Genomic DNA, 15,125 nt, shown 5'->3' with positions numbered 1-15,125 from the left:
AGTTAAGTAACATATTATGGAAACAAACAAGCAAATAGTAACAAGGAGTGAAGAATAACAGATGCTGGGGAACAAATGGAATTGAGTCCTGGTCCCTCCACGTACCAGGTCAGGCAAGTTCTCTGAGCCTGAATGTATCAGAAAACTAAACTGTAGTTTTCCTTCGCTGTAAATGGTAGATCCAGCCTCATCCATTCATTGGGTGAAAGAAAGAAAAAAAATGCATGTGGAGAAGTGGAATGTTAGCTTGGTGTTTGATCGGTTCTGGATTTGCTGGTTTCTTTTCCTAGTACAGGTTGAGACCAGAGTTCCAAGGCATCTACTTAGCTCAACAACTGATCTTTGTAATCATTCTGAGCTATATGGCGGCTCCACCCTTCCAGGTGCTTGGGGCAAACCTTGGAATCGGTTTTGACTTGCTGATTTCCCCTGTACCTCACACCCTGGGCATGAATAGTCACGCTGGCTCTTCCATCAAAGTATGTCCAGAAGATGACCACTTCTCACCCTCTCTGCCATCACTACTCCTGGCCAAGCTGCAATCATGTCTCCTGGGTTACCCCCACAGCCTCTCCAGTGGGCATCCTGCTTCTACTCTTGCCTCTACGAGGTATGCACAGCAGGGCAGAGGGACCTTCCTAACGTGCAAGTCAGATAATGTCACCCCAATACTCACAGCCTTTGCGTGGCTCCCCCCTTCACTCTTAGTAAAAGCCAAGGTCCTTCCAATGGCCTACCAGGTTCTACATGATCCAGCCCCCACTGAGGTCTCATACTCTGTGCTAAAACTCTTGCCTTCCCTCACTCTCCTATAGCCACTCTGGTCTCCTTGTTTTTCCTCAGACGCATCAAGCCCACTCCTGTCTTGGAGCATTTTTGTGTAGCTATTCTCTTCGCCTGGGACCTCTTTCCTTGATTTTCACTCAGTTATCTTCTTCACCTCTTCCAAATTCTTAGAGCACGTATCACCCCGATCTCTCTATTCGGCAAACTGGCCCCACTCACGGTAGCCTGCTTTTTCTTTTCTCCATAGCACTCATAACCTTCTGACACACTACATAATTTGTCTTTTTCCTAGGCTTATGGCGTATTGCCCTCCTCCCTGTGCGAGAATGCGAACGCCACCAGAATGAGGATCTGTTTTGTTCATTGATGTTCTCTTACGAATCTCAAACGGTACCTATATATAAGTTCTTGATAATCTTTCAATGAATGGCGTTACATCAACAAAAGCACTATAAACGAAATAATACACATCATATACATCAATGCTTGGAAGCTGAAAATTTCCACAACTCAGAAGTTTCCGTGCCCTAATCACGGTACACAACTTGCATCTACATAATGGGCAGAAATGTGGAAAAAATTGAGCACCCTTAAATATGGCCTAAATAAGAATCTAATATGCTTAGTCCAGATTGGGTTAGTTCAAACCAAATTCAATGTGGCCAAAAGGAAACGCTCAAACAAAAACTTGTAGAGGAGGTAGGGGGGTGGCCTTGGTGGACAGAAACATGGAGGAAGTCTGAAGTGGATAATGAGGACCATGACCCATTGGCTTTGGGCTCTTAGAGTACCCTTATGGAAAAATCACTTGCTTCTGAAGAAGCTCACCGGTAGGATATCGCCTTGTGTTCACATCACTTCTCTTGCTTGGAGATGGTGGGGAAGGGCCGTGCTCTGCCCTTTGGCTCCCGGATGAGTTGAGTCCAGTGGGTGGCCCTCTGCTCAGGTTACCATTGCCATGTAACAAACCATTCCACAGGTTAGCAGCTTAAAACAGCCATTTTATTTTGTTTGGAATTTGGGTGGGTCAGAAATTCAGGAAGGGCTCACCTGGGCAGCTTGGGGCCTCACCCGCAGCTGTGGGCTGGATCTGCAGGCATCTGAAAGCTCAACTGGGCTGAACATCCAAGATGGCGCACTCACAGCAAGGTCAGTGCAGCTGCTGACCAGAACCCCTCAGGCGGCTGGTTTCCCACAGAGAACCAGGTAGATGCTGCTTGGCATTTTCTGATCTAGCCTAAGACATTGCGGAGTCACTTCTGACATATTTTCTTTTTAATGTTTATCCTTGAGAGAGATAGAGAGAGAGAGAGAGAGAGAGAGAGAGAGACAGGGAGGGGCAGAGATAGAGGGAGACAGAGGATCCAAAGTGGGCTCTGTGCTAACAGCAGAGAGTCTGATGCAGGGCTCGAACTCACGAACTATGAGCTCACGACCTGAGCTGAAGTCAGACGCTCAGCCGACTGAGCCACCCAGATGCCCCTGCCATATTCTATTAATGGGTCACTAAGTTTGGCCCAGATTCAAGGGGAGGGAGCATAAGTCCCACTGCTCGATAAGAGAAATTTACAGAAATATTTAAAACCCCTACACCCATCAACCGTGAAGCTGTGAAGGAGGCTGTCTTAAAGTAGGCCTTAGGATGATCAGACACCCAGAACGAGTGCTTGATGTTTCAGGAAGACAAGCACATCGCATCGCACCCCTTGTGTGTATATCCACTATACCCTCGCTACACTTTTCTCCATCTGCTCCTTTCAGCCTGTGGAAACTGAACAGTGGCTAGGTAGATGGGATGGGGTGGGTACAGGTGAGGGTGGTGGAGGGAACAGCCATCCCCCACCACGAACTCACGAGGATGATTTACACACGTTCCTTTTCATTTTTGCACATAATTCCCCAATTGTACACATACGGGCATTCCTTTGCTAAGTGCCTACTATGCGCCTGACACTGAGCTCAAGACTATTGTATGAGCAACTTCCTCGTCCCAACAGAAACGAGGAGGAAAGCAAGAACTGTGGGGGCAGATGGGAGTAAGCAAGAACACAGACACCGGGGGAGGAATGACGGGACCTGGACTTAGAACCTGGGCTTCTACTGAGTGAACAGCTGTGAGGGTTTTGGGCACAGGAATGGCATGATAAAACTTGTCACGTTTTAACAAGTGTGTCGGGAACAGGCCGACAGGGGCCGGGGCAGGAGCAGGGAGACTGGTTAGGAGGCTACTGGAATCATCCAGATGACCCTGGACTGAACCATGGCAATAGCAGCTCAGTGATGCAAAGGGACCATGTTGGGATACATTCTGAAGGTACAGCCCATAAGCTTGTACCGAGGTTTGCGTTTGCAAACTTGCCCATGTTTCCAGCACACATGTGCAAGTTGGGATCCATTTGATAGATTAATAGCTGATAGAACTCCAGAAGCAAGATATTAGATGTCGTTATCTGTTATAGAGTTCCACTTGGACTCTAGGCTGTGGGAAGATATGCCACATTGCCCTGCTGATGCTGTAAAGAAATTTCCATTACTCCTTCTCCAGAATGTCGAATTCAGGATCTAAAATGTCTTCAAATGTGAAAGAGCCAGATGGGGTAAGACAAAAGGAGCCTGGGCTTTGAGGTCAGACACATTGGGCTGCAACCTTCAGTTTTGCACCCGGGTTTGCCTTGGGGCATCGTCCCAGGCCCCACTTTATACCACAGATGATGACCCTGAAGGTGGTCCCAGAATGTGCTTTTCGGTTTTCATGAGAAACCGTATGGGCCAGTATGTAATGAGCTCCTGAGGGATGGTTTGTATGCCCAGCGCAAAGATTTAGAGAGAGATCTCAGGTATGGCCAAGGAGACTCAGGGCCTGAAGAGTCAAGGAGAGGAAGGCCGGAAATCAGGTACTTGAACTACCCGCCTGAGAATGCTTTTGACATAACGGTAAGCTAGGTGAAGTCCAAAGAGGCCAGAAACGAAAACGGGCTGGTGTCTCTACTCTCCCAGTGCGAAGAGATCAGCCGACTCCCCAGCAGCCGTGACATTAGCTTGTCGTGATGGCATCACAGTCATCCCAGCCGACCTCTCTTCCTCTGTGCCCTTGGCTGCTAAGCAGCCTTCAGTGGTGATGTGGGTTCTAACTAGACCGTCCTAAAGAAAGATGGTCTGCTTGGCAGACAGAATTCTCATTGTAAACAAACTGAAATTCCACACATTAAGCCACTAAGATACACGTTTTTATTCCCTATTCAAAGGGGGAAAAAAAATCAAATGTTGGCAATGGCGTGAGGATATTAGCAATAGGACTAAAATAACGGGGCGCCTGGGTGGCTCAGTCAGTTGTGTCCGACTCTTGATCTCTGCTCAGGTCATGGGCTCACGGTTCATGGGATCGAGCCCCGAGTTGGGCTCCACGCTGACAGCTCAGAGCCTGCTTGGGATTCTTTCTCTGCCCCTCCTCCTCTCTCTCTCTCTCAAAATAAACAAACTTTAAAAAAAGCATAAAAAGCTTAAAATCTACATCTTCTTTCGGGGCACATGGGTGCCTCAGTCAAGGTTAAGTGTCCAACTCTCGGTTTCCACTCAGGTCATGATTTCTGTCTCGCGGGTTTGAGCCCCACGTCAGGCTCTGTGCTGACAGCGTGGAGCCTGCTCGGGATTCCCTCTCTTTCCCTCTCTCTTTCTGCCTCTCTCCCCCATGCTGTGTCTCTCTCTCTCTCAAAATAGGTGAACTTAAAAGAATATATGTGCATCTTCTTTGACCTAGTAATTCCTACTTTTAAGCATTTATCCTGGGAAAATACTTGCAAAAGTGGGCAAAAACGAGCATACAAGCGTGCGGAGTTTAGTATTTTTTTTTTCATGTTTTGTTTTTTGAGAGTGAGCCATTGGGGGGTGGGGGGGGAGGGTAGGACGTAGGAAGTAGGCTCCGAGCTGTCAGCACAGAGTCCAGGCAGGGCTCACCTTCAGGAACCACGAGATCATGACCTGAGCTGAAGTCAGATGCTCAACTGACGGAGCCACCCAGGTGCCTGAAAGTTTTTAAATAGCGTATTCATGAAAATTCTATTCTAAAAATCCGTACGGTAACTTCAGCGTGGTAAACATTGGTTAGACAGCCGCATGATGGAACAAGGGGATACTGCAGCCCAGGCTGGACGATGTTCCACTGCACACGCGCGCACCCCCCCCCACCCACTTCAGTGGACTAGAACAAGGATTTATTTTTCCCTCATAAAATGGTTCCACGGGACGTTCTCCGTCAACACGTACTTCCGCGACCACCGTGGGCCACCCACGGGGGCTGAACCGCTTACCTGCAGTCCCATGCTTCTGCAAGCACTTTGCCAGCTGAGGCAGGTCACGCGGCCTCACCTAGGCCGCGGTCGCGGGGCGTGTCCCACGTGTCCCAGGGCCCAGAGCGCCTGTCCACCCCAACTGTGCAGCAAGTAAAAAGGCTAACGTGGGACTCCGCTTTTGATACAATAAGCTGTCCGTAACACAGTACAGCAGGTGGGAAAATGGCAGGGCCCCTTGAAAATGGGTGGCCCGGTCAGCGAAGGGTCGGGACTCTTGACTTCGGCTCAGATCACGATCTTGCGTTCGTGAGTTCGAGCCCCGCGTTGGACTCTGTGCTGATGGCCTAGAGCCTGCCTGGGATTCTGTCTCCCTCTCTCTCTGCCCCTCCCCCGCTTGGTCGCATGCACGCACTCTCGCTCTCAAAATAAATAAACTTAAAAAAAACAACAACAACACTGGAAAGACCTACAGCATAAGGTTGACCGTGTTTTCTCTGGGCGGTGGTAGGACAGAGGCTTTTGAAAAAAATCTTTGTTAGACTTTTTGGTGTTATCTTTTTATTTTCCTTTTCTGTTTATTCCTTTTTATTATATATTATTTTATTACATATTATTTATTCAATAAAGGTATAGTGCTTTGAAAAAAAACACAGTAAATGAATGCCTTGCTGGTTTCTCAATCAACTCATCAGTTCTCTTGGGTCTGAACCACGCTGTTTCTTCGCAAAACTGAGCTGTTGACGTGGAGAACTACGGCACGGAGACCGGTGTCTCCAGGGAGTCTAGATATGCTGAGCGATCTGACTTCAAGGCCGCACAAACTTCAAAAGAGATGATGATACCTAACCCCTAAAGCTTACCTGACACACTCATTACACGCTAGCACATCAGAGCAGGCGGTATGGAGAAGGCAAGTGCTTTCAAGTCAGACAGACAGACAGGATCTTCTCGGTTTCCTCATCTGTAAAGCAGGGACAATAACGCCCTGTGGGAATGTTGGCAGATCAAAGAGCGTAAGGTAGGCAGAGCTCCCCGCACGCACGCGCAGTGTGCTAATAAGTAGCATTATTGCCCTATGTCCAGATCAACTATAACAAAAGCTAAATTAAGCAACAGGGTAACAAGCAAGGAACATTTTATTGTGTATGCATATTCTCAAAAATAACACAAAAAAACCGAACCCACAAACAGGAGCAAAGGACAAAGTTTTCTAACTCTCTGGGACACACAGGGCACCATGTCTTATAGAAACGTAGCTAGTACAAGACAAAATGTACTAATCAACATTGCCCTTTGCTTCCCCAGTCAAAAAGGCTATAGAGTAAAACACTTTAAATTGTATTCTAATATAAATTTGTTGCACAATTAAACCTCAATTTACTCAAAGAGTTACTGTATAGTAAACTACAGAAAATAGAGTAGGCATTCAAATAATCTGCTCACAATTAACAATTAAGCAATAGACACTCAAATAAATACAGCATGTATTACTTATTTGTTAAACCTCACACTGATAATGAGCAGATGCTTTATCATGAATAGTAACTGGTTCCTTACATTTTAGGAGACACCAGATCCAGTAACGGAAGTAGAAAGTAATTTAATGAAAACTCATTTAAGAAAATATTTCCTTGGGTCTGAGTCACTATGGTATTTATTACATATTCAGGCCAGTTTCAACAGTTGAAAAATGTAGGTACTAGCAAACTGAATTCTTTAGGGAGAGAACCAAGTGACGCATTCGAGAGCACTATTTTTTGTTTACATCCCCCAGGCAGCAGGACAGAAGCAGGACATAAACAGAGATTTACAGCGTACTGAATAACGTTTCCGGCTAATGCTACGCTGGTGTTTCTATCATTTGCGTTTTTTAAAAAGGGCAATTTTAGAACACATCTAGAATGAAGAATTGACATTTCCTTACCACATACATAACTAGATCTAAACGTGAGGATTTTCTCTAACATTCTGTACTTTTTAATCCCTATTTGTAGAAATTAGTGTGAGTATTCAGGAATGGAAAAACCACAAACTGTTACTTGAAGAACTATTTTAAATGACCTGTTTAAGAGCAACGCAGTCAAAATAAGGCAATAACTAGAAGTCTAGCGGTATTTTCCTTATGTGCCCAGTCAGCAGAATTGAGAAAATAATTTTTGCCCACCTCTATAAAAATATTACCCCATTTGCTCCCTAGTAAGTAGTAGAGACAAGACAAGCTTGCCATGTGTGTTTTTAAAAAGAAAAGTGATTAACAGGCTCTGATGGAGACAGAAGTCAATCGAAACATTCCTTCCTTTTCTGGATACCCCTCTCTAGTTCTTTGTTATATATGCCTTTCCTCCTTGGTGTATATTAGCTTAACCCCTTAGCAGGTGCTCTCACAACCTTATATTCTCTATAGAACACTGGGTTTTCCATTAAGAATTTTTTACCGTAAAAAAAGGGCTGAAAGCTATGGCGTGATATTGTGCTGTCTACCACGGACACGATAAAATCACATTGGACAGAAGTTAAAGGCGAACAGAACCACAGCTCAGTACTCTTTAACACGGCCAGAAACAGATCATATACTATTTTCCTTTCAGGACTTCATGAAATCCCCAGGATAGCACCTTTGTACGAGCTGGACCATTAACTGAACGAAATCTAACATTCAATGCTGCCCTTTAAGATCCCACCCCTCAAGCTTTCTTCCAGGCTGTGTGAGTATCATATGTTTTGTAAAGAGCTTAAGAAATGTTATTAAAGGTGATATAACACAAAAATTATAAGGAGCAACAAAATCCTTCAGTCGTATTTCTGAAGGCAAGTCAATTTTTAATGCAGATCATTCTAGATCATTCTAGAATCCTTTCCTTATTATTTGCGTCACTTGGCCATTAAGATATCTTAGTTTAACTGCCTGCCTTAAACATTATAGTCCCTCTCAGCCGTTGTGAAAAAACAGATTTAGTCCCTTCATGGTATCGCTCAGAACAACCACGCTGTCTTGATATGATCCCAACACAGTGACGCAGTAGTTTTTATCAGTATCCACCAGTAAGACTAACAAAAACACTGTTGCTCTCTACTTTAAAATCTGTCTTTCAGAAAAGTAGGCCTCTCTCCACTCACTTGCACAGACCTGAACAGGTACGTGTACTACTGTAAAAACAAACAGTCCAAGAAATAAATACTGGAATATTAAAAGACAGGCTCCCCCTTCCCCACCTCTTCCCCATCCCGGTACTAAGTGGCCACAAACTTTTAAAATGCCATTTGACACGAGAGAATTCACTGGTTGTTATGAACGTGATTTACAAGGTAGGAATGACTGTGCAGGACCTGGTGAACAATTGCTGCTCTGGGTTGCCCATTCCCTCCTATGAAATATTAACGATATTCCTCACAGCAAAGAGTCAACACAGTTTAAAAAGCTCTGGAGTTCTTTTCTGCGGTGTATATCAAATTGCCACAATAGCACAGGGGCTCATCTTGGAACTACAAACCGAATGCATGTGTCTTTTTGGAGGACTGCGCCGTTCCGTGGAACAGAACGATCGCTTCCCTTCGCAGTCATGCTGGTAGCTGGGTGGGGTTTTCCATTTTCCATTGGTCGTTTCTGACTGTAGTGAGGGAGTCAGGCGGCTCGTGTGACTCCCACGTTAACAGCACCATAAATACGTTTTGTCCTCAGAGCACGTCTGGGGGAAAGGGAAGAAGGTGGGCTGCCCGGGTTAATCTAGAAATTTTACAGCTCGCTTAGTAACAACCGTGAAGGTTGGCCGTGGCATACGGTCTGGGAAGAGGAAGCAACGAATGTGCCAAACATTGAGGGCAGATAACGGCCCTACCTGCCCAGAACAGGGATCCTTCAGAAGTTTGTCCATAACTAAGTGCACAGGATCCTCCCACGCAGACAGTAAGGAAGGAGGGGCCCTCTGGGCTCTTGAGCTCCTGCTGCGCCCCTCAAGACGGAGAGACCATGTTCTCCTCCCCCTGCTCCCTGCTCTGACGACAGAGCCACCGAAGCCGACAGAGCCACCGAAGCCCGTGGAGGGCCCACGAGTCTGACGGAAGGGGGCTTGCACCCAGAACTGCTTTAACAAAGTTCTAAGCATTGGCGCTCTTTTGTTCAATAGTTTTTCCTCTGAAACTCGCATTTGCCCAGTCGCTCCTTCAGCACACACGAGCTCCCTGTTCACGAGGGAGCCTTACCGAGGTCACTTCGTCCCCACAGGTCGTGCCACAAGTGCCCCCAAACACAGGTGACATGTTTTTCTTTTTTAAAAAAATGTTGCTTTGTCATTTTGGCGGCTACTGGCCATTCCCGTGACGGGGACGGTGGTGCCATGGGGAACGGCTGCATTTGGTGAAGGGCGCCTCTGGGAAGGTGCAGGCCTCGCCCGGCTCCCAGATCAACACGGAGAAAACCCAGTTGCCAGACTGCAGCCCACCACAGGCGTCATGTCCCAAATCTGCAAGAGAGAGAAGATGCCAGCGAGGCAGTGCTTGTCACGGGCTCCGAAAGCAGAGCTCACGCTGCAAAAGGCTGTTAAACTGGAAAAGGGGTCAAAGGAACTCACTCTCGTTCTTCTGCTATAAAACCTTCTCAAGATCTACAGTGACAAAAGCACACAAACCGTTCACTAAAATGTGAAAAAAGCTTGTAAGCGCTATCCTGTCACCTGAAGATTCCATCACAATGTTTGCTAGACATTTATTTTCATTTTTAATAAAAAGCCGACTGGGGAAAGCCCCTATTCTGAAGAATTAAGAGATAAAGCGTGTCATGATTTCACAACTCCAGAGTGGCACTGAGTCTAAAACGCTAGCTTTTAGTATCTGTGTTAGTGACCGAGGGATCGAAAGAAACAACGTGTGGTTATTTCTTACAAGTAGGAAACCTTCTGTCCAGGATCCCAGGACCACCAGCAAGGGAAGGACGACTGGCGGCAGGGGTCGGCTAAGGGGTCGGCTAAGGTGCAGACGAGCTGCGAGGCAGGAACCCTGGGCAGATGGCCACACTGGGTGCCAGGCCCCACCAGCTACCCCGAGGACAGATGTGGTACAGGGAAACACCACCGGAAGGAGCTACCACCAAGGGCCTGGGGACTCACAAACACGTGACTTGTTACTCAGGGTTTTCAACCGGCTGCAGGTGGCATGGCTGCTTGTAAAAAGGGAAGGCGAGCCGGCCGACCAGAAATGGGACGGACTAGAAGTCTTCCGTCCACGGCACGACCACGGAGCCATCTGCACGCACACGCTCGTCGGGACAACCGGGCAGGTTACCTTTACAATGCGGTCGGTCCCACAGGTCACCATCAGTCCCCTGGCAACGTCCATGGACATGTGGGTAATGTTATGCTTTCCTTCATGGAAGGTTGCTAGAGAAGTCCGACTGACCAAGAGAAAAGAGACCACTGAAAGCTCAGCTGTTTCTAGAGCTAAGGAAAGAGTCTTCTTAGCAACATAAAGGAAACACAATGATAGTGTCCACATTTGCTCCTCAAAATGTGCCTACAGTGAAGTTTATAATTAAAGGACTACAGAAGGCACGATCAGCTGCAAGACTGTTCTATAGAAGGTTTGGCAGAACTCCCCAGATAATGGATATGTATTGTTTTAGTGGGAAGGCTTATATATTCCTAGGCACTAAAAAAGCACTTTTAATAACGGCAGAGGAACTAGGGGCACCTCGGTTGGGCGTCTGACTTCAGCTCAGGTCAGGATCTCACGGTGCGTGGGTTCAAGCCCCGCGTGGAGCACTGTGCCGACCGCTCGGAGCCTGGAACCTGCTTCGGACTCTGTGTCTCCCTCTCTCTTTGCCCCTCCCCCACTCACGCTCTGTCACCGTCTCTCAAAAATGAATATACGTTAAAATTTATTATTATTTTTTTAAATAACGCAGAGGGACTACACTGCATGAGATCCCGTCCTGTGGGTAAGACCCTGGCAGGGAGGCTGCAGGGGTCGAAGCTTCTCTGCGACTGGGAGCAGCCCTCGGGCGCTGGCTCTCACTCTGCCCCTGCGCCCGCAGCCTCAGTCTCCTCGGGAACGAACTGACCCCAGCAATGCTGCACTCGCCTTTCAACTTGGGGCTCTGCCACGGTTTGCCAGTCTAGAACTTTCTAAGATGATTCAAAGGTAAGGGAAAGAAAATTAAATTTCCAAGCACAGGAGAAAAAAGCTTGGAGCACGGGATGAACCGGCTCAGCCACCGCATCAGTGCACGCGTGGCCTTGACCCTGCGCACCGCCCTTCGTGGTGCGGGGGCTCGAGAACGTCCTTCTGCTCAACTGCTCAACTCCCACGGTGTTTGGGAGAAATCTGCCTAGGGTCATAGGGCGAGGGCCGACGTGCCTCCTCAGAAACTCTTCACGGAGCTGGGAAGGGGCGAACATCTCTCAGGCTGCTTCCCCCTGCAGGTGCACAGTAAGACAGAGACACGCGAACACTCACTCCTCGTCTTTGATGGAGTCGTAGCAGGAATCGCACACGCGGACTTGGAACTCGAAGCCCATGACGGGGTAGCTGGAGCGCTTGCTGCTGCACTTGCCGCAGACAGCCTGCCCGCACTTCCTGCAGTGATGCTTGGGGAGGGGGGGACCGGGAGGAGGAAAAGGAGGAGGTTAACGTTTGCTTCCGCTTCGGGGCTCCCGGTTTCCCTTCGGGGGAGGGGGATGGGAGCGGGGTAGACGGGCCAATCTCAACATTTGTCAAGGAATTCCAAATCTCCTTGCTTTACTGGTCAAATACAGCTTTCGATTCACTCATAACATCTGTCTGGATGTCAACAAACGACATTACTAAAACCAACTTCAAGTTCGTTTAGGAGCTTAAACGACTAGAGGTTTCAGAGCAAAAACAAAATCTATTCCTACGTCAGTCAGAGAAAAGCTTTGAAATAAGGTAACGTGCCCTCATTAAGAAATAAATATCCATAATCATATGTTTTACTATTTCTTTTAATCTTCCAAACTGTGATTCTGGAAATAAGGCTCGAGAACATTCAAAACAGACCAGTTATTATTAACTTCGACATATTCTCTTCCTACTAAAAGTTTAGTGACCTGTACCTTTCCTCTCTCCAATCATAAGATGGAAATTAATTTCTTCACGTTTCCTGTAGAAGGAGGGGTTATCTCCCCCATCAGTTACAACGCACTTGTTACCACCAGACACATGTTGTAGGAAACAGGCCAAAGATGGAATTCAGATTCCATTTCAAAGCATCAGAATGTTATCCAGGTGCTAAAATCACCCCTGTGTTACCTGCCAGTCTCATATTAGACCTTGCGGCAGCGTAGTTCTCTAAGTAAAATTAAAGAAAGTTCATTAATACACACAAACTTTAGGCCAATCCCTCACAGAGGTGCTAAGAAATAAAATCAGCATTCTTTTTTACTTACCTGCACAAATTCATATTCAATCTTAGTGCACTACCTTCATGGTTGCTGTAGAAATATGGTTTTTTTGGTAGAACTTTAGAATTACATGAATACTCAGTGATAAGAGCATCTTTGAAAGCTATAGGCTACTCAGGACATGTTTCTTTAATTAGAAAAAAAAAAAAAAAAGTACCAGAAACATGTTTAGTAAAAATGTTCGGGTATACTTATATGGGACAATTTATGACTAATTTAAATTCCTAGTATCAGAGTATTCCAATGAGGGCCAAACTGTCACATGTCTTTAACAAACCGCAGAAGCATAAAGCTTCCAGTCATATGACCTGCTTCATTCTAATTCTGTGCATGGCTCGCATGGGATGCTGACGTTAACAAGCAATTCTCCTAGACTGAAGGATCTCTCGTGTAGCTGCAAGAGGCACTCAGTGTTTTCTTGTGCATTCCTGATTTTCCAACGCAGGATAAAGCGACAGCACAGCTGGCCCCAGGAAAGGTCCCACTCGCTGTGAGTTACACAGAGACCGTGATATCAAAAACACAGGGGTTCGCAGCGTTTACAGGAAGAAGAAGGATTCCAAACAAAATGACGGACTAATACCGCAAATAACAAGGTGCACGATTAACCTAGCGACAACTCAACGTTGGCTACTCACCTGTCTCAACCCCAGTGTCTTTGTGTCCCACATCTGTTTTATGTTCCAGAAAAAGGGCTGCTCGCATTTCTGACAAGAATCGCTCTCTAACCACTGAGGAGCCTGGGGGAGGAGAAAGTCAAAGCCACCATTAGAGCATCTCCATGTTGACTAGGATTTCTCAGGTTACTGATACAACAGTTCTAGACCTTGTTGGTGCTGGCCAACAAGGAATTTAAAAAAAATTCCTCAATACATCATAGCGGTTGCCATATTCAATACTACCTGTGTTCAGTAATCTTTATCATCTTGGCAATGTTTACAGGACTGTCCGGTTTTTAATCTGTAGACAGGACGGGGTAATTCAGTTTTCACTGGGAACTCCTAAGGGATGTCTTCGTAGATTTCTGTGCCAGAGTTGCTGAATATCGAAATCCCACTGAGTGAAAACCCACTTGTTGCAGAATCTGGGGGATGACCACCTGGGAAGTCTTGTGGGGTCACATCTTCCGGGGGCAGCTCCTGTCAGGCAGATTTGCCAGCCGGCCCCTCCGGCTCCCGTGAGCGGCTACCCTCCCGTGGGCACACGCACCGTCGGCACACCTCCGCCCCAGCACCGTGCTCTCTGGACTGTAATCCTATATGCACGTCTCGTTTCTCCCCACGAGCCTGTCATTCACTGCTCTTACTCATCCTGATGCATGGACAGCCTGTCCCAGAGCAGGTCCCCAATGAATTTTTATTCAAACAGGACGATTAACAGTCTTGATGTCACTTTAACCAGAACTTAGAAAGCACTGCTCTACACAAACCATTAGATTGTACCCGATTACAAGATGAAACTGTTAAAAGCCATTTATGAACCTCAATCACTTGTCATTACATATGTGCGATACAAACAGGAGAGAACACGAATTTCTGTCAGGCCAAAGACTGCGAAAAAATGATTCTTTCTTGATCTTGAAAGTGCACACTCCAGAAAAATACACCTGGTGAGAGGTGACCATGACGGGAGAATGGCGGACACCGCATTGCACCGGCCCCACTGACCCTTCTAAAGCAGTCAGTAAGACGGAGAGCCTCCAAGATTGAAGCCGGGACTTCTGGGGGCTAAGAACAAGTGCCTCTGCGTCCTTCTTTTGCTTCCAATTGCTTCAGGACTTTGGGCTTTCCTGTTTCTTACTTTAGATACGTCGTGAGAAATAACTTCTGCAAAGGACTTTCTGGGGGGTGGGGAGCACCACAAATAGCACGAAGTGGGTTCGGACAGAAGACAGGTTCCTCTGGATAACCGGAGAAATACTGGAAAGAAGGGAAGGTGAAGAAAAGGGTGACAGAGACGTGCACCCACGTGGGAAGGAGGACGGCCTTGCTGCAGAATTACCTCTTCCGCTTCTGTGATCAACAGAAGTCGGGGGTGGGGGTACGGTGGCTGGGGAACACTGCTCGGGAACAAGGCCCCTGAGGGAGAAAACGGGCAACACGGCAGGTCATGCCACCCACGGCATGGCGATGTCTGTCCGCGGGGAGGGGAAGCAGGTGCCGCTGCCTGGGCTCGGGTCCGGGACGCACGCGGCACCACACACACGTGGAAGAAAGCTCAGGATGTCTTGACAGCAGCAATATCCAATATCCCAGCAGGAGCACCCGCCTCGTGAGGTGGGGGAGGGGGGCGAGTCCACGCGTGGGAAGCGTGTGCATGGGGCCTGGCGTCCCAAGTGCCCCAGGAGTCCGGGCGGGGCACCAAGTAATTCTTGTGCCTGACGCCACCTGATTTTCAACACAACCCGAGGAGACATGCAGCAGCGACACCCCCACGGTGCGAGCAAAGAGACCGTGGCTCTGGCGGCAAAGCGGCCGTAGGGGACTAGTGTGTAGCTGGCCATCTAGGAGACCCTAGCTCGCCCGCCGCACTCGACACAGCATCCCCGAATGGGTCTTCTCTCTTTGAACGTGAGGCTCTCCGCACGTGGTTCTGGGGCGTGGCCACACTCCAGCCGAGCCCTTACCCTCAGGAACAT

The 15,125-nt window shown here is 47.5% G+C and overlaps 1 protein-coding gene across 5 annotated transcripts in view; it reads right to left on the bottom strand.

Annotated features, from left to right (window-relative positions):
- Positions 1-6,193: 6,193 nt before the first annotated feature.
- The window catches only part of WDFY1 (WD repeat and FYVE domain containing 1), a 45,850-nt gene continuing 36,918 nt past the window's right edge, over positions 6,194-15,125 (bottom strand). For all 5 annotated transcript variants that reach the window (XM_047082773.1, XM_047082775.1, XM_047082774.1 and 2 more), the window contains 4 exons: positions 13,126-13,227; positions 11,523-11,653; positions 10,353-10,461; positions 6,194-9,535 (listed from right to left, as the gene is read on the bottom strand). In XM_047082773.1, coding sequence (XP_046938729.1) covers positions 9,476-9,535; positions 10,353-10,461; positions 11,523-11,653; positions 13,126-13,227 — 402 coding nt within the window. In that variant the 3' untranslated portion in view covers positions 6,194-9,475. The remainder of the gene's footprint in view (positions 9,536-10,352; positions 10,462-11,522; positions 11,654-13,125; positions 13,228-15,125) is intronic.

Source organism: Lynx rufus, unplaced genomic scaffold (assembly GCF_022079265.1).
Source record: "Lynx rufus isolate CCGP_SWC_20201006 ecotype Redwood Valley unplaced genomic scaffold, mLynRuf1.p SCAF_2, whole genome shotgun sequence".
Taxonomy (NCBI): domain Eukaryota; kingdom Metazoa; phylum Chordata; class Mammalia; order Carnivora; family Felidae; genus Lynx; species Lynx rufus.
Note: the sequence above shows the minus strand (reverse complement) of the source record. Positions and strands in the feature narration are given on the sequence as shown.